Consider the following 27,927-nt stretch of genomic DNA (forward strand, 5'->3'; position numbering starts at 1 on the left):
ATCATGTTGCCGGCAACGTGGTTGACGTTTCAGGGGCAATGAAACCTTTGTCATAGTCTTATAAACGTAAAGGCTGTTCACAGTTAAGGGCTGAGTCTGAATCCAGACGAACAGGAAGAGCGGAATGAGCGTGATGTCACTGTAAAATTTTCATTGGTTCCTCACTTACATTGAACGTCCTGCCCGAGTTCGCACATCAACCAGTCTCAACGTGAAATTGCAAGGTAGAAATATATTTGAATTTGGGCAGTCTAAATCGCAATCAACACTCCGCAGGTTACTCCGCACGGCGCCAAACATGGGAAGCAGTAAGTTTATATCTTCAGTCTGTTACTGAGACCCTCCCCCTCCCCTTGCGTGAATAAAACTAAATTAATGCTTTCATATTGCATTTCAGATTTTTCAAAGGAGGACTGTTTTCACTTCCCAACCATGGACAAGCGGTAGGTTCCCTTAATCACAGCGTGTCATTCCAACCGACACAGGTAACTGTGATGTTTTCGTTAACCCGCTTCATCCAGACAGCTGATGCTTGTCTCTGTCTTTGTCAGGAATCTGAACACTCTGAGGGACTACCTTCGTAACTACAACCCTCCTGAGGGCTGTGGAGGCTGTATAAACATCCTATTCTTCGGCATGGTGGGGGCTGGGAAATCATCGACCATCAACACATTGCTCTCTGCTCTGGATCCACAAGGAGCAACTATAACCTGTGTCCCGACAGGAGACAATCCCAGGTCTCTCACACCAGAGGTACACACACTGCCGTCACTTTAATATAAACACGCGGACTGTATAAGATGATGTATTCACCATGAATTCATTGCCCATTTTCTATCTCCCTGATGTACCCCAGTGTCCACATCAGAGGCAGTGAATGGTCCAACAAGCCTCACTCCAAACGATTGGGTGGAGAGCACCCTGGGAGGTCCCGAGGCTGGGGGAGGTGCCATTTAAATACATGTCCCAATAACCTGTGAACAATTTGCTGGGAAATTAAGAAGGGAGGGTGGTGGCAAAAGACAAGAAATTATAGGCCAATTAGCCCAAGTTCAGTGGTTGGGAAAATGCTAGACTCCATGATTATGGAAAAGGTTTTGATACACTTGCAGGCACAGGACAAAATAGGCCAAAGTCAGGGAATATTTTACCTGACAATTCTGATGGAATTCTTTGAGGAAATAACAGGTAGGATACACAAAGGAGAGTCATTGGATGCTGTTTACTTAAATTTTCAGAAGGTCTTTGACAATAGTCCCACATGAAACTGTTAAACAAGTTAATAGCCCATGGTATTACAGGAGAGTTACTGGCATGGACAGAAGATGGGCTGATTGACAGGAGGCAAAGTATTGGAATAGGTGGGGCTTTTCCCAGTTGGCTACTGGTGACTAGTCGTGTTCCAGAAGGGTCGATATTGGGATTGCTTCTTCTCATGTAGTTTGCTAATGATTTGGATGATGGAATTAATGACTTCATGGCCAGATTTGTGGACAATGTGAACATAGTTGGAGGAACAGGCCATTTTGGGGAAAGAGGGATCCTGTAGAAGAAATTAGACAGATTGATACGGTTGTGTCCAGGTCCCAGACTGTATTGAGGCAAATTGAACCTGATGCCTAGATGGAGATTTAAGTGAGGGGTAGAATTGTGAAGTTCAGGTGCAGGCCAAATCAAGACACTGGGGCCCTGCCCCAAGAGCATTTCCGGATGATTGAACTTGATGTTTGGATGTTGATTTAGGCACCAGGTCAGATTGAAAATGTTTGGGTGTCAGGGCCTGAGGTGAGGGATGGGCCAGTTCAGGTCGCTGTTTCACCACTCGACTCTGTGCTGAACTATGGATCTCTCTTTGCAGACTTTGGTTCGGAGTGCAATTTGCTTGTGGTTATTGTTTGCATGATGTGTTTTTTCTCTGCACATTGGGTGTCAATGGTCTTATTTATATATGGGTTCTTTTGGGTGTCTTTGTGTTGTGGCTGCCTGTTAGAAGACAAATCTCAAGGTTGTATAATGTATGCATACTCTGATAATAAATGTACTTTGAACTTTGAAGTTTAAGATTTGAAGAATGGGTGTATGGAGTGACATTTACAGATTTTCAGTCCTTCAGAACCATGTCAGAATCAAGTGTTTCTTCAAATCACTACCAATGACTGCCTCCACAATCTCTTCAGGTACCCATTTCAGAACTAGGGCTGCAATGCATCTGGTCCAGGTTATGTTTACCTTCAGACCTTTTCACCTCCCAAGCACTTTCTTACTCTCACTTCTAGTCCTTGACACTATTGAATATCTGGCATAATGCTGGTGTCTTCCACAGTCAATACTGATACAAAATAGGAATGAAGTTGAGAAGCAGGACCATAAAGTTATTATGTAATCCTGGGAGTACTGCCTGTGTCACATGACAATGAGTATAGCAGTAGAATGAACTGAAGGATAAATGTGTAGCTGAGGGATTGGAACGGGGGCAGGGATTCAGATTTCTGGATCATTGGGTCCTCTTTTGGGGCAGGTGTGTCCTGTAGAAAAACGATGGGTAGCACTTGAATCCTGCTGGGGCGAGTTTAATCTAGAATTGTTAGGGGGTGGGAACTAAACTGAAGAGACTGGGGAAGAGGTGATTGGCTAACAAATAGAGAAAGCTTGGACACAGTGTGAGAGAGAGGTGATAGAGAAGGGATGCGCTCAGACTGATGGTTTGAGATGTGTCTATTTCAACACAAGGAGTGTTTTGGACAAAGCAGATGAGCTTAGAGTGTGGATCAGTACTTGGATCTATGATGTGGTGGCCATTACAGAGACTTGGATGGCTCAGGGACAGGAATGGTTACTTCAAGTGCTGGGTTTTAGATGTTTCAGAAAGGACAAGGAGGGAGGCAAAAGAGATGGGGGAGTGGCAGAGATAGTGTCACGGCTGCAGAAAAGGTGGACAACATGAAGGGACTGTCTACGCAGTCTCTGTGAGTGGAGGTTAGGAACAGGAAGGGGTCAATAACTTTACTGGGTGTTTTTTATAGGCTGTGCAATAGTTACAGGGATATCGAGGAGCAGACAGGGAAACAGATCCTGGAAAGCTGCAATAATAACAGAGTTGTTGTGATATGAGATTTTAATTTCCCAATTATCGATTGGTATCTCCCTACAGCAAGGAGATTAGATGTGGTGGAATTTGTTAAGTGATGTCAGGAAGGTTTCTTGACGCAATATGTGCCTACAAGAGGAAAGACTGTACTTGATTTGGTTTTGGGAAATGAACCTGGTCAGGTGTCAGATCTCTCAGTGGGAGAGCATTTTGGAGATAGTGATCACAATTCTATTTCCTTTACAATAGCATTGGAGAGAGACAGGAACAGACAAGTTAGAAAAGCGTTTAATTGGAGTAAGGGGAATTGTGAGGCTATCAGGCAGGAACATGGAAGCTTAAATTAGGAACAGATGTTCCCAGAGAAAGGTACAGAAGAAATATGGCAAATATTCAGGGGATATTTGTGTGGAGTTCTGCATAGCTATGTTCCAATGAGACAGGGAAGTTATGGTAGGGTACAGAAACTGTGGTGTACAAAGGCTGTAGTAAGTCTAGTAAAGAAGAAAAGAAAAGCTTACAAAAGGTTCAGAGGGCTAGGTAATGTTAGAGATCTAGAAGATTATCAGGCTAACAGGAAGGTGCTTAAGAAGGAAATTAAGAGAGCCCAAAGGGGCCATGAGAAGGCCTCACCAGGCAGGATTAAGGAAAACCCCAAGACATTCTAGAGTTATGTGAAGAGCAAGAGGATAAGACGTGAAAGAATAGGACCTATCAAGTGTGACATTGCGAAAGTGTATATGGAACCGGACGAGATTACAGAGGTATTTAATGAGTACTTTGCTTCAGTATTCACTATGGAAAAGGATCCTGGTGATTGCAGTGATGACTTGCAGCAGACTGAAAAGCTTGAGCATGTAGATATTAAGATAGAGGATGTGCTGGAGCTTTTGGAAAACATCAAGTTGGATAAATTGCTGGGACCGGAAGAGATGTACCCCAGGCTACTGTGGAAGGCGAGGGAGGAGATTGCTGAGCCTCTGGCGATGATCTTTGCATCATCAATGAGAGAGGTTCCGGAGGATTGGAGGATTGTGGATATTGTTCCCTTATTCAAGAAAGGGACTAATAATAGCCAGAAATTATAAACCGGTGAGTCTTACCTCAGTGGTTGGTAAGTTGATGGAGAAGATCCTGAGAGGCAGGATTTATGAGCATTTGGAGAGGTATAATATGATTAGGAATAGTAGGCATGGCTTCGTCAAGGGCAGGTCATGCCTAACAAGCCTGATTGAATTTTTTGAGGATGTGACTAAACACATTGATGAAGAAAGGGCAGTAGATGTAGTGTATATGGATTTCAGCAAGGCATTTGATAAGGTACCCCATACAAGGCTTATTGAGAAAGTAAGGAGGCATGGGATCCAAGGGGACATTGCTCTATGGATCGAAAACTGGCTTGCCAACAGAAGACAGAAGTGGTTGTAGATGGATCATATTCTGCATGGAAGGCAGTGACCAGTAGTGTGCCTCAGGTATCTGCTCTGGGACCCTTACTCTTCGTGATTTTTATAAATGACCTGGATGCAAAAGTGGAGGAATGGGTTAGTAAGTTTGCTGATGGCACAAAGATAGTAGGTGTTGTGGATAGTGTGGAGGGCTGTCCAAGGTTACAGAGGGACACTGATAGGATGCAAAACTGGGCTGAGAAGTGGCAGATGGAGTTCAACTCAGAGAAGTGTGAAGTGGTTCATTTTGGTAGGTCAACTATGTTGGCAGAATATAGTATTAATTGTAAGACACTTGGCAGTGTGGAGGATCAGAGGGATCTTGGGGTCCGAGTCCATAGGTCGCTCAAAGCAGCTGTGCAGGTTGACTCTGTGGTTTAGAAGGCATACGATGAATTAGCCTTTAACAATTGTGGAATTGAATTTAGGAGCTGAGAGGTAATAATGCAGCTATATAGGACCCTGGTCAGACCCCACTTGGAGTACTGTACTCAGTTCTAGTCGCCTCACTGGAGGAAAGATGTGAAAACCATAGAAAGGGTGCAGAGGAGATTTATAGGGATGTTGCCTGGATTGCGGCATATGCTTTATGAAAACAAGTTGAGTGAATTTGGTCTTTTCTCCTTAGAGTGACGGAGGATGAGAGGTGATCTGATAGAAGTACATAAGATGAGGAGAGAAATTGATTGTGTGCATAGTCTGAGGCTTTTTCCCAGGGCTGAAATTGTTGCCACGAGAGGGCACAGGTACAAGGTGCTTGGGAGTAGGTACAGAGGAGATATGAGGGTTAAGTTTTTAATGCAGCGAGTAGTGAGTGTGTAGAATGGGCTGCCGGCAGTGGTGGTGGAGGCAGATATGATAGGGTCTTTTAAGAGACCTTTGGAAAGGTACATGGAGCTTAGTAATATAGAGGGATATCTGTAACCCTTGTAATTTCTAAGGCAGAGAAGTGTTTGGCACAACTTTGTGGGCCGAAGGGCCTGTATTGTGCTGTAGGTTTTCAATGTTTTCTAAAATACTTATTGAGTTCATCTGCCATTTCTGTGTCTCCCATTACTACCTCTGCAGCATTATTTTCCAGCCATTTGATACCTTACCTCTCTTTGACTGTATATATCTGAAAAATACTTTCATATCCTTTTTATATTACTGGATAACTTATCTTCTTATTTCATCTTTTCTATTCTTATGGCTTTTCATTTAGAGTTATAGTGTCATAACACAGAAGCAAGTTTTTGGCCCTTTCTGTTTATGCTGAACCATTTAAACTGCCTACCCCCATATCTCTCCATATCCCTACAATCCATGTACCAATCCAAACTTCTCCTAAACATTGAAATTCAGCTTGCATGCACCACTTGTGCTGGCAGCTTTTTGCATTCTCTCATGACATTCTGCATGAAGATGTATTCCTCAGGTCCTGCTTAAACTTTTCACATTTCACACTTAACCCATGGCCTCTAGTTGAAGTTTCCCCCCACCCTCAGTGGAAATGCCTGCTTGCATTTACTCTGTCTATACCCTTCATAATTTTGTATACCTTTCTCAAATCTCCTCTTAATCTTCTACATTCCAAAGAATAAAGTCTAACCTATCAAATCTCGACATAACTCAGATCCTCCAAATCCAGCATCATCCATGTAAATTTTGTCTGTACTCTTCCAGATTAGGCCTCACTAACATGTTGTACAATGTCAACATAATGTCCCATTTTCCATACTCAATACATTCATTTATGAAGTCCAATGTACCAAAAGCTTTCTTTAAAGCATTATCTACCTGTGACACCACTTTCAATGAATTATGGACTTGTATTTCCAGATCCCTTTATTCTACCACACTCTTCTCTGTCCTACCGTCCCTGTGTAAGAGCTACTCTGGTAATACCTCGCTCTTGGCAGGATTAAATTCCATCTGCCATTTTCAACCTATTTTTCCAGCTGATGCAGATCACTGTGCAAGCTATATTATCCTTCCTCACTGTCCACTACCCCCCTATTTTGGTGTCATCTGCAAATTTGCTGATCCACTTAACCATGTTATCATACAGATCATTGATACAGATGACAAACAGCAATGGACCAGGCACTGGACCCTACAGCATACCACTAGTCACAGGGCTCCTGCGAGGCAACCATCTACTACCATTGACTGGCTTCTCCCACAAATCCAATGTCTAATCCAATTTACTATCTCATCTTGATCTCCAAGCAACTGGATCTTCTTGACCAACCTCCCATGCAGGACCTTGTCAAATGTTATGTAAACTACATTCACTGCATTGCCTCCATCACATTCCTGTTAACCTCCTTGAAGTTACAACTTCTCAGTTTCCTTTTGTTAATTTTGAAAATCTTCCCAAACCTCTAACTTCCTATGAATTTTTTTGGCTATATTATATTCTCTCTCTTTTGCTTTTCTGTTGTCTTGTACAGACCCTGTTAATTACGGTTACCCCATTACCTCCCGACTTTAGTGTACTTCTTCTTCTTTGTGATGAATCTATCCTGCATTTTTCAAATTTCTCTCAGAAACTCCAGCCATTGCTGTACTGTTAACCCTGCTCATGTCCCCGCTCCAATCAACTTTGGCCAGCTCCTCTCTCATGCCTCTGTCATCCCTTTTACTCAACTGTAATGCTAATACTTCTTATTTTAATTTCTCTCTCTCAAATATCAGGGTGAATTCAATCATTTTATGAACACTGCCTCTTAAGGGTTCTTTTACCATAACTACTACTACGTCGACTCAGGTCTAGTGAACCAGCGTTGGGCACGATGATGGACACTCCACTTCTCCCTCTCCCTCATCATTGTGTTCAGTTCACCTACATTAGCCACGCCACTGTCTTCTAGGAGCATGTTGACCATAGTCTTGGGATAAACATAAACTTCTTCATAAAATCCGATTAATTTCAGAACATCTAATCTAGAATGACCTTTTCTCATGTGGGCTCGACCACATTTCTCTAAAAAGCCATCTTATAGGCAATCTCCAGTTTCATTCTCTTGAGAACATTCCCAGTTCCTTTCTCCAGGGATTTTGCCTGATCTGTCGAGTATCCTCCACGTTCTCTGTTTCTCTCACCCCAGACTATCCGTATTAATCTGGTTTACTAGGTGAACTGGAAGTTTGCAGATTGAAAGAGGAATCCAGAGATTTAAACACAGTAATCCTGGATATATTTACTGCAGTCAGAGTAACTCACCACAGATTCATCTGTCCTCTGATGAGGATCTAAACAGTTCCATGGCAGCAAGGGAAATAGAATTCCCTTATGTCCTGGGATATCCCATCACTGAGGGAAAAAGGGCAGTTGTCCCGTGTCCTGATGTACATTTTGTGCTGTCACCTAACAATGCAAAAGCAGTTACTCTGTTGCTCACTATTCTGCGGTTTGTGGGATCTTGCTGTGTGAAAATTGACAGATATGTGTCCTACAACACACAGAACTTTACTCACCATCAAAGAAGCCATAAAAATGTACATCTTTTTGAAAATTCACAGCTCAGGTCCTACAGAGCAGAGAAGATAAAATTTTGGGATACTGCTGGATGGAATGCAATGGAGACAACAGATCAGGCAAAGAGAGTGTTATGCATGATCCTGGAAGGAAGAGTTCCCAATGGAACAGACGTGAGTATCCTCAGTTACTTCATATTTCTGATACATTTGACTGGAGTTTCATAAAACACTGAGCAAACTCGGAAAGAGAACGGAGAAATGGGACCAAAAAAGTTTCCCACAAAACTGAAGGACTCAGAAGACAGGGGCCTGATTCCAATGGGGATAGAGTGATAAATTGGGCTCAGAAAGCATTACACTCTGTAAATGAAGTTATATGGAAATACCTGGAGAAAAGGAGCACAGTGACAGAGATTAATCAATCAGTAACACACAGGGACACAGTGACAGAGATTAGTCATGGAGTAACACACAGGGACATTATGACGGAGATTAGTCCCTGAGTAATGCACAGCAACATGGTCACGGACATTAGCCCCAATAGTGACACACAGGGACATGGTGACGGACATTAGCCCCGGTAGTGACACACAGGGACATGGTGACGGACATTAGCCCCGGTAGTGACTCACAGGGACATGGTCACGGACATTAGCCCCGGTAGTGACACACAGGGACATGGTGACGGACATTAGTCCTGTAGTGACACACAGGGACATTGTGATGGACATTAGTCCGATAGTGACACACAGGGACATGGTGACGGACATTAGTCCCGGTAGTGACTCACAGGGACATGGTGACGGACATTAGTCTGGTAGTGACACACAGGGACATGGTCACGGACATTAGTCTGGTAGTGACACACAGGGACATGGTCACGGACATTAGTCCGGTAGTGACACACAGGGACATGGTCACGGACATTAGTCCGGTAGTGACACACAGGGACATGGTGAAGGACATTAGCCCCGGTAGTGACTCACAGGGACATGGTGACGGACATTAGTCCGGTAGTGACACACAGGGACATGGTCACGGACATTAGTCCGGTAGTGACACACAGGGACATGGTCACGGACATTAGTCCGGTAGTGACACACAGGGACATGGTCACGGACATTAGTCCGGTAGTGACACACAGGGACATGGTGAAGGACATTAGCCCCGGTAGTGACTCACAGGGACATGGTGACGGACATTAGTCCGGTAGTGACACACAGGGACATGGTGGAACTGAGCAGTAAGAGAGCCATGACCATGTGAAAGGGGTTATATTACAGACCACCCAACAGGCCGAGGGATTTGGAGGAACAAATTAGTGAATCAATCACAGACTGTTGTATGAAACGTTAGTTTGCTATAATAGGTGATTTTAATTTCCACATACTGACTGGGAATATCATACTGTATGAAGGCTCAATGGGATTAAACTTGTCCAATGTGTTCAGGGAAGTTTCCTTAATCAGTACATAGCAGTCCCAGTGAGACAGTGTGTGAAATTGTATCAGCTATTAGGGAATGAACCAGGGCAGATGACAGAAGTTTGTGTAGGGGAACACTTTATAACGTGACCACAATGCCATTGTGTCGGGTATCCATCATTTCCAACAATGTCTTAGAACTGTGTGGAAGACGTTTTGTAGGGAAAAAGCTGCTCCACTGGGGCAGTTCCACTAACTCAGCCTCAAAAATCTTGATCCAATGGTATGAAAAATCACCACAAATGGAGACTTCCTCAGCTGCAGTTGATAGCCGTGTGTCTTCTGTGTCTTGTCATGACCTTTGCTCTCCAGGAAGCATTGCAGCACCGCCTTCTTGGCTGATGGATCTCGTAGCTGATCTTATCCACCCAGTCCACAGGAACTGGCTTTGCATGCTGAGGTAGGCAAATCCTTTTCTTCCTGGGATTGGAGATTCCCAGTTACCTCAGCTGGTTGAGCCCACCTGTCAAACGGTGTACCGGGGTGTGGCCACTGTCGCATGCAAACAGTTACTTGGAGACACCTGTGTGGCGGGTGGGGAATAAAGGTTGACGAGCAGGCTCTGGGCAGAGCTTGACAAGTCCACCATCAGAGGTGCTACCCACCCTACATACCCCATATACCCCTACACAATACAATTAGATTTAGGGTAAATATGCAAAAAGCTAGGTCTGGTCTGTGGGTTGAGATTTTAAATTGGGGAAAGGACAATTTTGACCAGAAATGATCTGGCAAATGTCAATTGGAACACTTTGTTTTCTGTCAAAGATGCATTTAGTTAGTGGCAGTCCTTTAGAAGAAATATTTTGAGAGAACCAAGTTTGTATATGCCTGTCAGAATAAAAGGCAGAGATAACTATGTCAGGAACCTTGGTTTTCAAGAGATATAGAGAACCTGGTTAAGAGGAAAAAGGAGGTGGATGTCAAGTATAGGCAGGGATGAAGACATGGGGTGCTTATGGAGTGCAAGAAATGCAAGAGAACATTTAGTAAATATATGAGGAGAGCTAAAAGAAGGCATGAATTTGCTCTTGCAGACAAGGTGAGGGGGAATCGGAAGGGATTCTACAGATATATTAAGAACAAAAGGATTGCAAGGGGCTAAACTGGTCCTCTGGAAGATCAGAATGGTGATCCACGTGTGGATCCAAAACAAATGGAGGAATCTTAAACAGTTTTTTGCATCTGTATTCACTCAGGAGACAGACACAGAGTCTATAGAATTGAGGCAAAGCAGCATCGACTTCATAGACCTTGTACAGATTACAGAGGAGGCGATGTTTGCTATCTTGGGGCAAATCAGGGTGGATAAATCCCCAGCACCCGACATGGTGTTCCCTTGGACACTCGGGAGACCGGTGCAGGAATTGCCGGGGCCATAGCAGAGATATTTAAATCATGCTTAATGACATGCTTATCACAGTTAGAGTTCACACATCGCCAAGTGGTTAAGGCGTTCGACTAGTGATTTGAAGGTCACAAGTTTGAGCCTTGGCTGAGGCAGTGTGTGTGTCCTTCAGCAAGGCACTTACCCACACATTGCTCTGCAATGACACCGGTGCCAAGCTGTATGGGTCCTAATGCCCTAACCTTGGACAACATCAGTGGCGTTGAGAGGAGAGACTTGCAGCATAGGCAACTGCTGGTCTTCCACACAACCTTCCCCAGGCCTGCGCCCTGGAAACCTTCCAAGGCACAAATCCATGGTCTTACGAGACTAACGGATGCCTATAGTGACAGGAGAGGTACCAGAGGATGAGAGGGTATCCAATGTAAATGTAAACCTGGAAATTATCGGTGAGGCAGTCTGACTTCAGTTGTGAGAAAGTTATTGGAAGATATTCTGAGGGACCGGATATTTTTGATTTAGATTTAGATTTTAGATTCAACTTTATTGTCATTGTGCCGAGTACAGATACAAAGTCAATAAAATGCAGTAAGCATCTAACCAGAAGTTCAAAAGAATAGTGTTATTTCCAAAATAACTACAAATAAAAAGTAAGTGCTACAGCATACAAATATAAAAGTACTGAGTCAGTACAATATGGGTGCAATAGTGCTTAGCGCTGTGATGTGAGGTTCAGCAGGGTCACAGCCTCAGGCAAGAAGACCTTCCTGTGTCTTCAGAGGCTCCTGTAGTGCCTACCAGATGGGAGAAGAGTAAAAAGTCCATGGTTAGGGTGAGATGCATAATGCTTTTTGCCCTGCCCAGGCAGCATTTATGGTAGATTTTTCCTTGGTGGGCAATTGGGTGCTGATAATCTGCTGGGCAGTTTTCACTGCCTACTGGAGTGCTTTGAGGTCCGATATGGGACAATTGCCATACCACACTGAGATGCAGTTGGTGAGTATGCTCTCAGTGGTACAGCGGTAAAAGTCTGTCAGTATCCTGGGACAGAGGTGAGCTTTCTTGATGCTCAACAGGAAATAAAGGCGCTGTTGTGCCTTTTTGATCAGGATGGAAGAGTTCAGGGACCAGGTGAGATCCTTGGAAATGTGGACACCAAGGAAGCTGAAGCTTTATACACGCTCCACTACAGCTCCGATGATGTAGATGAGAATGTGAGTGTGGATCCTAGCACGCCTTAATTCCACAATGATCTCCTTGGTCTTATGGGTGTTAAAGACCAGGTTGTTGTCGGCACACTACATGGCCAGGTGTTCAACCTTGTCCCTATAGGCCTTCTCGTCAGCCCCTCTGATTAGGCCAACCACCATGGTGTCATCTGCGAACTTGATTATGGAGTTAGAACCATGTACAGGAACATAGTCATAGGAGAAAAGGGAGTACAGAAGAGGGCTCAGCACACAGCCTTGAGACACGCCAGTGTTCTTGCTGAAAGTATAGGAGGAGAGGTTCTCTAACTTAACAGATTGGGGTCCATTAGTCAGAAAGTCCAAGGTCCAATTGCAGAGGGATGAGCTGATACCAAGCTGGCGAAGTTTGCCGATCAGCTTAGAGGTGATCACAGTATTGAATGCAGAACTAAAGTCAATGAACAGAAATCTGACATAAGAGTTGGGGCTGAGTTAGGATATATAAGTTTTTGTATAAATATGGACATATTAAGGTTAGTCAGTATGGCTTCCTGTTTGGTAGTTCATGTCCAACCAATCATATAGAGTTTTTCGAGGAAGTTACCAGGAAAGTTGATAAAGGCAAGGCCGTGTAAGTTGTCTACATGGATTTTAGCAGGGCATTTGACAAGAATCCGCATGGGAAGTTGGTCAAGAAGGTTCAGTTGCTCGAGCGATTGAACCTTCTTGACCAACCTCCCATGTGAAATCTTATATATACAAGGTAGCAAATTGGATGAGACATTGGCTTTGTGGGAGAAGCCATAAAGTGGCAGTGGATGGTTGCCCCCTTGACTGGAGGCCTGTGACCAGCGGTGTGCTGCAGGGTTCAGTGCTGGGTCCATTGTTGTTTGTCATCAATGATCTGGATAATAATGTGGTTAAAAGAATCAGCAAATTTGCAGATGACACCAAGATTGGTGGAGTAGTGAACAGTGAGGATGGCGATCATGGCTTGCAGAGGGATCTGCATCAGCTGGAAAAATGGGTTGAAAATGGCAGACAGAATTTAATACAGACAAGTGCAAGGTTTTGCACTTACATAGGACCAAACAGGGTAAGTCTTACACAGTATGTGGTAGGGCACTGAGGAGTGTAGTAGAACAAAGTGATCTTGGGATACAGGTCGATAATTTGTTGAATGTGGCATCATAGGTAGATTGGGTTGTAAAGAAAGCTTTTGGCACATTTTCCTTCATAAATCAATGTATTGAGTACAGGATTTGGGATGTCATGTTGAAGTCGTATAAGATAGATAGATAGATGATAGATAGATACTTTATTCATCCCCATGGGGAAATTCAACTTTTTTTCCAATGTCCCATACACTTGTTGTAGCAAAACTAATTACATACAATACTTAACTCAGTAAAAAAATATGATATGCATCTAAATCACCATATCAAAAAGCATTAATAATAGCTTTTAAAAAGTTCTTAAGTCCTGGCGGTAGAATTGTAAAGCCTAATGGCATTGGGGAGTATTGACCTCTTCATCCTGTCTGAGGAGCATTGCATCGATAGTAACCTGTCACTGAAACTGCTTCTCTGTCTCTGGATGGTGCTATGTAGAGGATGTTCAGAGTTATCCATAATTGACCGTAGCCTACTCAGCGCCCTTCGCTCAGCTACCGATGTGAAACTCTCCAGTACTTTGCCCACGACAGAGCCCGCCTTCCTTACCAGCTTATTAAGACGTGAGGCGTCCCTCTTCTTAATGCTTCCTCCCCAACACGCCACCACAAAGAAGAGGGCGCTCTCCACAACTGACCTATAGAACATCTTCAGCATCTCACTACAGACATTGAATAACGCCAACCTTCTTAGGAAGTACAGTCGACTCTGTGCCTTCCTGCACAAGGCATCTGTGTTGGCAGTCCAGTCAAGCTTCTCGTCTAACTGTACTCCCAGATACTTGTAGGTCTTAACCTGCTCCACACATTCTCCATTAATGATCACTGGCTCCATATGAGGCCTAGATCTCCTAAAGTCCACCACCATCTCCTTGGTCTTGGTGATATTGAGACGCAGGTAGTTTGAGTTGCACCATATCACAAAGTCCTGTATCAGTTTCCTATACTCCTCCTCCTGTCCATTCCTGACACACCCCACTATGGCCGTGTCATCAGCGAACTTCTGCACATGGCAGGACTCTGAGTTATATTGGAAGTCTGATGTGTACAGGGTGAACAGGACCGGAGAGAGTACGGTTCCCTGCGGCGCCCCTGTGCTGCTGACCACCGTGTCAGACCTACAGTCTCCCAACCGCACATACTGAGGTCTATCTGTCAAGTAGTCCACTATCCAATCCACCATGTGAGAGTCTACTCCCAACTCCGTTAGTTTGTGCGTTAAGATCTTGGGCTGGATGGTGTTAAAGGCACTAGAGAAGTCCAGGAATGTAATCCTCACAGCACAACTGACCCCTTCTAGGTGAGAGAGTGATTTGTGCAGCAAATACGTGATAGCATCCTCCACTCCCACCTTCTCCTTATATGCAAACTGAAGAGGATCCTGGGCGTGCCTGGTTTGTGGCCTCAGATTCTGTGTTATCAGCCGCTCCATGGTCTTCATCACGTGCGACGTCAAGGCAACAGGTCTGAAGTCATTCAACTCCTTTGGTTGTGGTTTATTCGGTACCGGGACAATACAGGATGTCTTCCACTGTCTGGGTACTCTTCTCTGCTCCAGGCTCATGTTGAAGATGCGCTGTACTGGTTCTCCCAGGTCAGTAGCACAGGCCCTCAGTAATCATGGGGAAACTCCATCCGGTCCAGCCGCCTTGCTGGTACAGATCTTCCTCAGTTGACCTTCCACCTGTGCAGCCGTAATCCTGGGCGTGGGCAAGGTCTCCTGTGAGTGGCTATTTTCCTGTGAGGGAAGTAAGCCTGGTGTGGATTTCTGCGGTGAGGATGAGATTGAGCTGTCGAACCTGTTGAAGAAGTTGTTCAGCTGGTTCGCTTTCTCCACATCTCCACTTATGTTCGCCCTCCGCTTTGCACCGCATCCGGTGATGATCTTCATCCCATCCCTTCATCATACTATAAGACAGTAGAGCAAGCTAATTTGGAGTATAGTGTGCAGTTTTGGTCAGCAACCTACAAGAAAGATGTACCTTAAATGAGATCAGAGGATATGTCCAAGAATGTTGTCTGGTTTGGAGGAACTGAGTTACAAGGAAAGATTGAATAGGTTAGGACTTTAATCTTTGGGACCTCGAATACTGAGAGGACATTTCACAGAGGTATACCACTGAGGTCGGGTGGGACTACAACCAGAGATCATGAGTTAAGAGTGAAAAGTGAAAAGTGAAGTGGAACATCAGGGGACAATTCTTCACTCAGAGGGTCATGAGTGTGAGGAACAAGCTGCCAACACAAGTGGTGAATGTGAGCTCAATGTCAATGTATACGAGAGGTTTGTATAGGCACATGGATGGTAGGGATATAGAGGGATTCCAGATTTTAGTATTTTAAAATAAATGCTAATATCACATTTGTCCTCCTCACCACTGACTCAATCTGCAAGTTATCTTTCAGAGAATCCTGCACCAGCACTCCCGGTCCTTATCACCTCAGATTTTTAAACTTTGTCCCCCGTTAGAAAATAGTCTGCTCTTTATTCCTTCTACCTGTGTGCATGATCATACACTTCCCAACACTACATTCCATCTGTCACTTTTTTGCCCATTCTTTTAATCTGCCTAAACCTTCATCAGCCTTTCTAATTCATCCACACTACCTGCCCCTCTACCTGTCTTTGTATTACCTGCAGACCTGGCCACAAAGCCATGACTTCCATCATCCCAATCATTCTGATACAATATAAAATTAAGTGGTCCTAACATTGTTCCCTGTAGAACTCCAGTAGTGACTGGCAGGCAATGACAAAAGGCTCCCTTTATTCCCACTTGTTGCTTCCTGACATTCAGCCAATCCAATATCCATGTTAGTATCTTTCCTGTAATACCAGCTGCTCTTATCTTACTAAGCAGTGTGAAGTGAGCCACCTTCCCAACATACTTCAGAAAATCCAAGTACACAGCACCCACTGATGTTGTCTATCCTGCTTCAAAGAATTCCAATAGATTTGTCAGGAAAGATTTCTCAAGAAATCTAGATTTCCTCAAAGAAACCATACTGACTTCAGCCTATTTTAATAAATGCCTCCAAATACTCTGAGATCTCATTCTTAACAATGGATTCTTCCCAACCACTGAGATTGGGCAAACTGACATATAGTTCCCTCTGTTTTGCCTCCCTCCCTTCTTGGAAGAGTGGGGTGATAGTTGTCGTTTACAGTCCTCCAGCTCCATGCTAAAATCTAGTGATCCTTGAGACATAATTACGAATGCCTCCACAATCTCTTCAGCTACCTCTTTCTGAACTCTAGGGTGTCATCCATCAGGTCCAGATGACTTATCTGTCACTGTTGAACTTCCAGCATACTGCTAGTGTCTTCCACAGTGAAGTCTGATGTAACATACTTTATCAGTTCATCTTCCACTTCCCTGTCCCCTATTACTACCACTTCAGCATCATTTTCCAGGGGGTCCAATACCTACTCTCACCTTTCTTTTGCTCTTTATATGTCAAAAAAATCTTTTGGTATCCTTTTAGATATTATTGGGAAGCTTACCTACATATTTCATCATTTCTCTCCTTATGGCTTTTTTAGTTGTGTTTGGGTGTTTTTTTAAAAGTATCCCAGTCTTTTGGCTTTCCACTAATATATCCTGTCTTTTGTTTTTGTATTATCTTTGATTTCCTTTGTCAGCCACGGTTGTACTATCCTGCCTTTAGAATACTTCATCTTTGATCTGTATCTATCCTGTGCCTTCGGAAATACTCCCAAAAAACTCCAGCCATTGCAGTTCTGCTGTCATCCCTGATAGTGCCCCTCTCCAACCTACTTTGGCCAGCTCCTCTCATACCTCCATAATATCCTTTACTCCACTGTACTACTGACTTTAGCTCATCCCTTACAAATTGCAAGGTGAATTCAATCATCTTATGATCACTGCCTCTGTGTATGACTCTATCGTGTTTCAAATTGACTAACAATCTGCTTTGTACTGCATTCTGAAACTTTACTCCACACAGACAGTTTCTGACTGATCTGTAAACCTTGCTATCATACCTTGGTGTTCGGAATTACATTACTGACAGATTAGACAGAACCAGCGTCTGAGTACTGAGAAGCTGAGAGCAAATTCTGAAACAGCTCCTGGGGACAGAGTGGACTCACAGTGAAAAGATCTGCAGAGTAAGAGTGAACTGGAGAGAGCAACATTCCCAGCTGACAGGGACAAAGCGACCCCACCAATCACTGAGCAGGAGTGAGGTTGGGGCCCAATGGATCTCAATGGATCAGTGGCCCTGATCACTGGGCTTTGTCTGATAAGCCTCGTCTCTCTGGTCAGCGTTCAACTCAGTGCTGAGTGAGTGTGAACATCAGTGTTCTTGCTGCTTCTCTGTAACCAGTTCTTCATTGTCTCACACAGTTACACAGTTTCAACCCTGACTCAGATATTTCCAGCTATCCCGTTATTCCCGAAAACGTAATTCATGGAGTCATGCTCTTATTTGACATCAACACCATGGACATCATCAGTGATGATCAAATGAAAGCATTTCAAGAGTTGGAGACATCCGTGGCAAAGAAGTGTAAGTGCTTTCTTTTAGTTTGTGTAACCATTTACACCTCAGCATTGCAGCTTCATATTGAAATCTGGATCATCTCTCTTTTCCAGATGCTCACAGGGTTGTGATTGGGACCAAGTTTGAAAAATTAGAGATAGAAGAGAAACACAATGCATGGATTTATGAATACAAGCCACTGCAGAAGAAGGTAATAATCTGTTAAATCAGGAGCAGTGATATCAGTACAATGTTTTTACGGTATTCTGGTCCCATATTGTGTGTTTGCAGACAGACATAATGTTTATTTTCCATCCTTGATTAACCTCAGGCAGGTAACAGTGAACCACCATTTCCATGTCATTATAATTAGTGACCTCATGCTGTCATCGGACACTCAGTCAGTGATGTGCATTCATGTTCAATGTTCAAAGTAAATTTATTATCAAAGAATATTTTTGTCGCCACGTACAACCCCAAGATTCATTTTCTTGCAGGCATAGTCAATAAATTCATAATAGAATAAGAACAACTGAGCATTGTGACCTGCCCAGTTGCACTGACACCCACAGTGATGAAGAGTTTTGAGAGGCTGGTGGTAAAACATATCAGCTCCTGCCTGGGAGCTGACTTGGATCCACTCCAACTTGCTGACTGGAGCAACAGGTCTGCAGCCAATGACATCTCATTGATACTTCACACAACCCTGGAACATCCGAACAGGAAAGGAACATACATCAGGATCCTCTTTATTGGCCACAGTTCAGCGTTCAGTACCAGCATCCCCTCAAAACTAATCAATAACCTCCAAGACCTTGGTGTCAAAACTTCCTTGTGCAATTGGATCCTGGATTTCCTCACTTGTATACTTGTCATTTCAGATTGGCAACAACATCTCCACGATCTCCATCAGCACTGGTACACCACAAGGCTGTATGCTTAGCCCCCTACTTTACACCTCATTGGCTAAACACATCTCCAAAACCATATTTAAGTTTGTTGATGACACCATTGTTGTGGGCCGTGTCAAAGTTGGTGATGAATCAGCATACATGAGGGAGTCAGAAAATTTGGCCGACTGGTGTCACAACAACAACCTCTCACACAATGTCAGCAAAGCCAAGGAGCTGACTGTAGACTCAGGAGAGGGAAACCAGAGGTCTGTGTGCAAGTCCTTATCGGAGGATCAGGTGTAGAGATGGTTAGCAACTTTAAATTTCCTGGTGTTACCATTTTAGAGGACCCAGCAGGTAAATGCAATTGTGTAAAAAGTACACCAGTGCCTCTACTTCCATAGGAGCCTGTAGAGATTTGTCATGACATCAAAGACTTTGAGAAAATTCAATAGATATGCAGTGGAGAGTGTATTGACTGGCTATATCATGGCCTGGTATGGAAACACTAATGCCTTTTAATGGAAAATCCAACAAAAGGTTTCGGATTCAGCCAAGTATATAACAGGTAAAGTCCTACCAACCATTGAGTACATCTTCAAGAAACACTGCTGTAGGAAAGCAGCATCCTTCATCAGCGGTCCTCACCACACAGGCCATGCTCTTGTCTCACTGCTGCTAACAGGTCGAAGGTACAAGAGCCTCACAACTCATACCAGCAGTTTCATTAACAGTTACTACTCCTCAACCATCAGGTTCTTGAACAAAAGGGGATAACTACACTCACTTGCCCATCCATTGTAATGGTCCCCAGAGCAAATCATCTCCATTTAAGGACTCTTTATCTTATTTCACGTTCTTGTTAATTATTACTATTCATTTATATTTGCATTTGCACACTTTGTTGTCTTCTGAACTCTGGTTGATCTTTCACTCGTCCTGTTCTCATTACAGATTTGTAGATTTACTGAGTATGCCCACAGGAAAAAGAATCTCAGGGCTGTTTTTGGTGACAAAATTTACTTGAACTCAGTGAAAAACCAGACTAAATTAGGCAATCAACCATGTGCAGAAGGCAACAATGCAAATGCAAAGGAAAGAAATAGTCATAAAAATAAATTAGTAACAAATATCAAGAACTTGAAATAAAGAGTCCCTGAAAGTGGGGGCACAGGTTGTGGGAACATCTCAATGGTACAAGCAAAGTTAAGTGAAGTTATTCCTTTTGGTTCAAGAGTCATATGATCGATGGGTAATAACTTTGTGAAACTGGTGGTGCGAGTCTGATGGATCCTGTACCTGCTTCCTGATGGCAGCAATGAGAGGAGAACATGTCCAGGGTGGTGGCTTTCCCTGATGATAGTTGTTGCTTTCCCACCACAACACTCCATGCAGATGTGCTCAGTGGTGGAGAGGGCTTTACCTGTGATGGGCTGGGCCATATTCACCATTTTTGTAGGATTTCCTTTCGAGGGCATTGATGCTTTCAAGGTTTCATGCATACATTTATTGTCAGAGAAATGTATACAATACACATCCTGAAATGCTTTCTTCATAGCCATCCACAAAAACAGAGGACCCCAAAGAGAACAATGGTCAAATGTTCTCCCCTCCCAAATTTCCCCCCTCCTGCACTAAGCAGCAGCAAGCAACAATCTCCCCTTCCCCCACCCCACTGGCGAAACAAGCATCAGCACCCACCACCAAGCACTCAAACTTGAGCAAAGCAAAGGTAAAGACACAGACTTGCAGTTACCCCAAAGACTACATTGTTCACCCGGCATTCGACATACCACAGGCTCTCTCCCTAATAAGGGAGAAAGAGGTGTCTCAATTTTCACAGTGAGCAGGGAGACATAACAAACAACTCTCTGGTTTACAATGTTAAAATTCCGCCATGTCGCTTTTTATTTGAGCTCTGTGCCCAAAGATCACGAGTCTCTGGGCAAACAGCCACAGATATTCCGATTCGCACGATGACACACGGGTCTCCTGTCATGATATCAACCCTCGATCCGCTCATCTTCAGAGGCTTAAGATCCTAGGCTTCCAAATACTTAGGCTGAGCCCTTGGCATGACGAACAATGGCCAGTCCTGAAACCCCAAGTGCAGGAGAACTGTAGTGAGCATGTAACTCCATGTCAGGGTCTTCAAAAGAATCCTGAAAGCGAAAAATAAAGATGTTAAAGATGGAAATAGAGCTGTTCTGAAGATGCAAGCAAAGGAATCACCATTCAGCACTATCGTCACTCCGCTCTGCCTTCTATAAGCCTTTCATACCAGACTGTGAGACAGACAGTCAATATACTCTCCACTACACATCCAGAGAAGTTTGTCAAAGTTTTAGATGTCATCCCAACCTTTTTAAACCTCTATGCTTCTGCTTTGCTCATAATTGCACTTAATTTTTCGGCACAGAACAGTAACACCAATAGTAATTCTTCTGAAATAGTAACACCAATGAATTTAAAGTTGCTGACTTTCTCCACCTCTTGAAACCCCAGTGAGGACTGGCTCATGTTCCTCTGGGTTCCCCCTCTTGAAGTTACTGATCAGTTCCCTGTTATTGCTGACATTGGGGTGGGAAACATAGCATCCAATCTGTGCATAGCATGATCCCACTGACAGAGAGGTAGGGGAATGTCACTCAGCTCCTCTATCATGCTGCCCCAATCATTACAATTCAGCTGATCTGTCCTGGACCTCAACTACTTCTGTCCCAGTTCCCGGCACCATTGAACCCCAACCTTTCAAACACTTATCCAGTAGACAGGTGACCAAAATTGCACACATTACTCCAAATTAGGCTTCACCAACATCTTATACAATGTCAACAGGCTGACTCTGTGGTTAAGAAGGCATACGGTGTATTGGCCTTCATCAATCATGGAAATTAATTTAGGAGCTGAGTGGTAATGTTGCAGGTGTATAGGACCCTGGTCATACCACACTTTGAGTACTGTGCTCAGTTCTGGTCGCCTCACTACAGGAAGGATGTGGAAACCCTGGGAAGGGTGAAAAGGAGATTTACAAGGATGTTGGCTGTATTGGGGAGAATGACTTATGAGAATAGGTTGAATGAACTCGGCCTTTTTTCCTTGGACTGATGGAGGATGAGAGGTGACCTGATAGTGGTGTACAAGGTAATGAGAGACATTGATCAAGTGGATAGTCAGAGGCTTTTCCCCTGGGATGAAATGGCTTGCACAAGAGGGCATAGATTTAAGGTGTTTGGTAGTAGGTACAGAGGAGATGTCAGGGGTAAGTTTTTTATGCAGGGAGTGGTAAGTGCACGGAATGGGCAGCCAGCAGCAGTGGGTCTTTTAAGGGACTCCTGGATGGGTACATGGAGCTTAGAAAAATAGAGGGCTATGGGTAAGCCCAGGTAGTTCGAAGGTAAGGACATGTTCGGCACAACTTTGTGGGTTGAAGGGCTTGTATTGTACTGTAGGTTTTCTATGTTTCTAAGTCCTATCCTGGTTCGTCCTCCCAAAGTGCAAGATCGCACACTTGTCAGCATCAAATTCCATCTGCCAATGTTTTGCCGATTTTTCCTGCTGATCCAGATCCTGCTGCAAGGTTTGATAGTCTTCTTCACTGTCCATTACACCACAATCCTGTTGTCATCTGTATATTTGCTGATCCAGTTAACCACATTATTATCCAGATCATTGATATAAATGGGAAGCAACAACAGACCCAGCCCTGATTCCTGTGGTGCACCGCTAGTCATGGGCTTCCAGTCAGAGAGGCAAACATCTACTACCACTCTCTAGCTTTTATTACCTTATCTTGAATGCCAAGCTCACACATGGGACCTTGTCAAATGCCTCACTAAAGGCCATGAGACGACATCCACTGCCAAGCCTTCATCCACTTTCCTGTTAACTACCTTGTAAAATTGGTTAGATATGACATATCATGTACAAAGTCATGTTGACTATCGCTAATCAGTCACTGTCTGTTCAAATATTTACTATATATCTGGCGCCTTAGAATACCTTCCAACAACTTACCGACTACCGACGTCAGGCTCACCTGACTGTAATTTCCCAGCTCATTTTCAGAGGCTTTCTTAAACAACCAAACAGCGTTAGCAATCCTCCAATACTCTAGCACTTCACCCGTGAAGGATGTTTTAAATATCTTGGCTAGGGAATTTGCAATTTCTGCACAGGCATCCCACAAGGTTGCAGGAAATACCTGTCAGGCCCCAGGGATTTATCCACCATAATTTGTCACAAGGCAGCAAACACCTCATCCTGTGTAATCTGTATTGGGCCCATGATCTCACTGCTGTTTTGCCTCTCTTCATAAACTCTGTGTCCATCTCCCAAATATCAATGACTTGGATGTCAGAATTGATGGCTATGTTGCAAAGTTTGCAGATGATACAAAAATAGGTAGAGGGGCAGGTAGTTTTGAGGAAGTAGAGAGGCTATGAGGAGAATGGGCTAAGAATACAGTGTTAGGAAGTGTATGGTGTTGCACTTTGGTAGAAGAAAAAAAGGGTAGACTATTTACTAAATGGAGAGAAAATTCAACAATGAGACCTGGGAGTCCTTAAGTAGGATTCCCCAAAGGATCATTTAGGGAAAATTTAGGGATGTATTAGCATGGACAGAAGATTGGTTAACTACAAAGCAGAGAGTTGGGATACATGGGTGTTACTCTAGTTGGCAAACAGTGGTGAGCGGTGTGGCACAGGGGTCAGTGTTGGGCCCACAACTGTTCAAAATATACGTTAACAATCTGGAAGGGGGAACCAAGTGTAGTGCATCTAGGATTGCTGATGAGACTAAATTGAATGGAAAAGCAAATTGCGCAGAAGATATGGAGAGTCTGCACAGAGAGATATAGATAGGTTAAGTGAATGGGCAAAGGTCTGGCAGATGGAGTGCAGTGTTGGTAAATGCAAGGTCATACACTTTCGAAGGAAAAATGAAAGAGCAGATTATTAGATAGATAGATAGATAGATAGATAGATAGATACTTTATTCATCCCCATGGGGAAATTCAACATTTTTTCCAATGTCCCATACACTTGTTTTAGCAAAACTAATTACATAAAATTACTCAGTAAAAATATGATACGCATCTAAATCACTCTCTCAAAAAGCATTAATAATAGCTTTTAAAAAGTTCTTAAGTAGTTTACTTAGATACATTAAATACAATCAACCCTGGCACTTTAACATATCTTACTCCTGGCGGTTGAATTGTAAAGCCTAATGGCATTGGGGAGTATTGACCTCTTCATCCTGTCTGAGGAGCATTGCATCGATATCAACCTGTCGCTGAAACTGCTTCTCTGTCTCTGGATGGTGCTATGTAGAGGATGTTCAGGGTTTTCCATAATTGACCGTAGCCTACTCAGAGCCCTTCGCTCAGCTACCGATGTTATACTCTCCAGTACTTTGCCCACGACAGAGCCCGCCTTCCTTACCAGCTTATTAAGACGTGAGGCGTCCCTCTTCTTAATGCTGCCTCCCCAACACGCCACCACAAAGAAGAGGGCGCTCTCCACAACTGACCTATAGAACATCTTCAGCATCTCACTACAGACATTGAATGACGCCAACCTTCTAAGGAAGTACAGTCGACTCTGTGCCTTCCTGCACAAGGCATCTGTGTTGGCAGTCCAGTCTAGCTTCTCGTCTAACTGTACTCCCAGATACTTGTAGGTCTTAACCTGCTCCACACATTCTCCATTAATGATCACTGGCTCCATATGAGGCCTAGGTCTCCTAAAGTCCACCACCATCTCCTTGGTCTTGGTGATATTGAGACGCAGGTAGTTTGAGTTGCACCATATCATATTATTTAAATGGTAAAAAAATTGCAGCATGCTGCCAAACAGAGGGACTTGGGAGTACTTGTGCATGAATCACAAAAGGTTGGTTTGTAGGAGCAGCAGGCAATCAAGAAGGTAAATGGAATGTTGGCCTTCATTGCTAGAGGGATTGAATTTAAGACCAGGCTGCAAACGATTATGGTGCAACTCTACAGGGTACTGGTGAGGCTGCACCTGGAGTACTGTGTGCAGTTCTGGTCTCCTTACTTGAGGAAGGATATATTGGCTTTGGAGGTGGTGGTTAGGAGGTTCACTAGGTTGATTCCAGAGATGAGGGAGTTAAACATGAGGAGAGATTGAGTCGCCTGGGACTGTACTCTCGGGAATTCAGAAGAAGGAGAGGAGATCTCATAAAAACATATAAAATTATAAAAAAGATGGAAAAGATAGAGGCAGGAAAGTTGTTTCCACTGGTAGGTGAGACTAAAACTCGGGAACATTGACTCAAGATTTTGGGGAGTAGAATTAGAATGGAGATGAGGAGGAACTGCTTTTCCCAAAGAGTGGTGAATTTGTGCAATTCTCTTCCCAATGAAGCAGTGGATGCTACTTCAGTAAATATATTTAAAGCAAGGTTGGATAGAGTTTTGCTTAGTAGGGGAATTAAGGGGTATGGGGAAAAGGCAGATAGGTGGAGATGAGTCCACGATCAGATCAGCCATTATCATACTGCATGTTGGAACAGGCGCGACAGGCAAGATGGCCGACTCCTGCTCCTATATTCTTATCATTTGCAGGTTGTGTTTGTGGTAAGGAAAGCAAATGTGATGTTAACATTCATTTCAAGGAGATGAGAACATAAAAGCAAAGATGTAATGTTGAGGCTTTATAAACCACTGGTGAGGCCTCACTTGGAGCACTGTGAGCCATTGTGGGTCACTTACCTTAGAAAGGATGTCCTGATACTGGAGAAGATTCAAAGGATGTTCACAAAAGTGATTCCAGGATTGAATGGTGTGTCATATGAAGTGTGTATGATGGCTCTGGGCCTGTATTCACCAGAGTTCAGAACAATGAGGGGTGGCCTCACTGAAACCTATCGAATGGTGAAAGGCCTTGATAGAGTGGAAGTGGAGAGTATGTTTCCTATGGGGTGAGTCCAGGACCAGAGGACACGGCCTCAGAATAGAGGGGTGTTCTCTTAGAATGGATATCAGGAGGAATTTCTTTAGCCAGAGAGTGGTGAATCAGGTGGCTGTGGCGGCCATGTCATTATGTATACTTAAGGCACAATTGATAGACTTTTGGTTGCTCAAGGCATGAAGGAACATGGGGAGAAGGGAGGAGTTTGGGGCTGAGGTAAAAAATGGATAAGCCATGACGAATTTGTGGATTGGCCAAGTGGCTTAATTCTTCTCCTATATCTTATGGTTCCAGTAAATACAGATGCAAAAAATCTATTTACGATCTCCCCCATATGTTTCAGCTCTGATCTTCAAAGGAGCAATTTTGTTCCTTGCTGTCTTTGTGTTCTTAAAATATCTCCAAAAGAACCTAATGTCTTCTTTTAGCCCTGATTTCTTTCTTAAAGCATTCTCTTGAATGTCTTATACTCCTCATGTACCTAATTTGTTTCTACCTGCCCATTCCTGCTATCCACTTCCTCCTTCTTCTTAACCAATAGCTCTAGAAAACCAAGGAACTGTGCCAATCCACACTTACCAGGTTCTTCCAAAATTGGCCTTTCACTTATTTAGAGTCTCAACCCAAGAAACAGACCTACCCTTCACTGTAATTATTTTGAAACAAATGGCATTGTGATCACTAGATAGAAAGTGTTCACCTACACGCACTTCTGTTACCTCCCCGTCTCATTCCCTGATAGATCTAGAATCACACACTCTCTATTTGGGATCTCTATGCACTGATTCAGGAAACTTTCCTGAACAAACTTGAGATATTCTCTCCCATCCATCCGTTAACAGCATAGGAGTTCTGGTCAATATGTGGAAAGTTTAAAGCACCTCATATCACAACCTTATGTTTCTTATAACAGTCTGTGATCTCTCTAATTTGATCATCTAAATTCTGCTGCTTATTATGTGATCTATAACATAATCCCATTAACATGGTCATACATACCTGTCTTGTTCCTCAGTTCTATCTATAAAGCCTCAGGAGACGAACTGTTCATTCTATCCTGTATAAGCCCTGCCATGTTATTTTCCCTGACTAGAATTGCCACACCATCCCTTTTAATCCCTCCCGCTCTATCATGTCTGAAGCCACAAAATTCCAGAACATTTGACATTCAGTCCTATTCCTCCTACAAACAAGTCTCAGTAATGTCTTCAAATCTTAATTCCATACCCTGATCCATGCCTTAAGCTCATCTGCCCTTCCCACAATACTCCTTGCATTGAAATATTCAAAACTCAGAATATTAGCCCCACCATGATCAACTTTTGATTCCTGACCTTGTATGTAGGCCTATAAACATCCATCTCCACAACCACTCCACTATCTGTTCAGGCACTCTAGTTCCCTTCCCTGCAACTCCAGCTTACATCTCCAACAACACCGCTCCCACCCTTACAGCACCAGAACCTTCCTGCTGGGATAATCAATTCCCCTCCAGTTCAGGTGCAAACCATCCTGTCTGTACAGATCCCACCTTCCCTGGAAGAGAGCCCAATGATCAAATAATCTGAAGCCCTCCTCCTCCTGCACCATCTCCTTAGCCACATGTTAAACTCTATTACTCGGGCTTTACTTTGTGCTGCCTCATTTTACTGATATTTTCTGCCCCCTCCTGCCACACTTTGTTTGTCAAATCCCCCCTCACTCCTTTGTGCCACTGCTGTTCTACTTCCTCTTCAGTAATAGATCATTTTGCCCTTGGAACCCTCCCCTTTCTGTCCATTTTGAAGCCTGGTCTACACAGTATTCACGTGATTCCCCAGGACACTGGCCACAACACAGTTCAGCTGAAACCCATCCCAATGGAACAGCTCTCTCCGTCTCTGTTACTGCTACCATTGCCCATGAATCTGAAGCCTGTGGAGTTTATAATTCCATTAATACCCTCTCTCTCCTTCCTTTCCCTCAGTTTGAGAATTTGGCAGAACGCACAGGGATGGATAGGCGTTCCATGTTTGCGATTTCGAATCAGTGGAGAGGTGAACAGATCGAGATGATAAGATGCATCCTGGCCCTGTATGTTCTGGATAATATGGTCAGAAACATTGACCGATTTTTCAAAACAGTGTAATGATCACAGCTGTCCTCGTCCAGTGCTGTGAATCTGATCCAGTTTCAGGAGCACAGACACTGCTGTGGGATTGATTTTTCTATTGTTTCCCCTGTAGTTTTAGTATACTTGCTTATATATTAGTCAATCACCTGTTTGCCTGTAGACATTTATTAACGTTGTATAATTGCTTCTATTATTCTTTAGTTTCTTTCCCTGTAAAGCTGAAGAGGAAATCAGTTTTTCAAATAAACTGGCCGAGACCACTTGGCTGAATAAAAGCAAACAA

General features: G+C 43.6%; 1 protein-coding gene across 1 annotated transcript; it reads left to right on the top strand.

Annotated features, from left to right (window-relative positions):
- Positions 1-175: 175 nt before the first annotated feature.
- LOC140732099 (interferon-induced protein 44-like) lies at positions 176-27,927 on the top strand. The gene is made up of 7 exons (XM_073054255.1): positions 176-308; positions 398-443; positions 552-753; positions 8,044-8,172; positions 17,565-17,727; positions 17,814-17,911; positions 27,498-27,927. The coding sequence occupies exons 1-7, from the start codon at positions 299-301 to the stop codon at positions 27,657-27,659; spliced, it is 810 nt and encodes a 269-aa protein (XP_072910356.1). The 5' UTR covers positions 176-298; the 3' UTR covers positions 27,660-27,927.

The sequence above is a fragment of the Hemitrygon akajei genome, chromosome 1 (assembly GCF_048418815.1).
Source record: "Hemitrygon akajei chromosome 1, sHemAka1.3, whole genome shotgun sequence".
Classification (NCBI taxonomy): Eukaryota; Metazoa; Chordata; class Chondrichthyes; order Myliobatiformes; family Dasyatidae; genus Hemitrygon; species Hemitrygon akajei.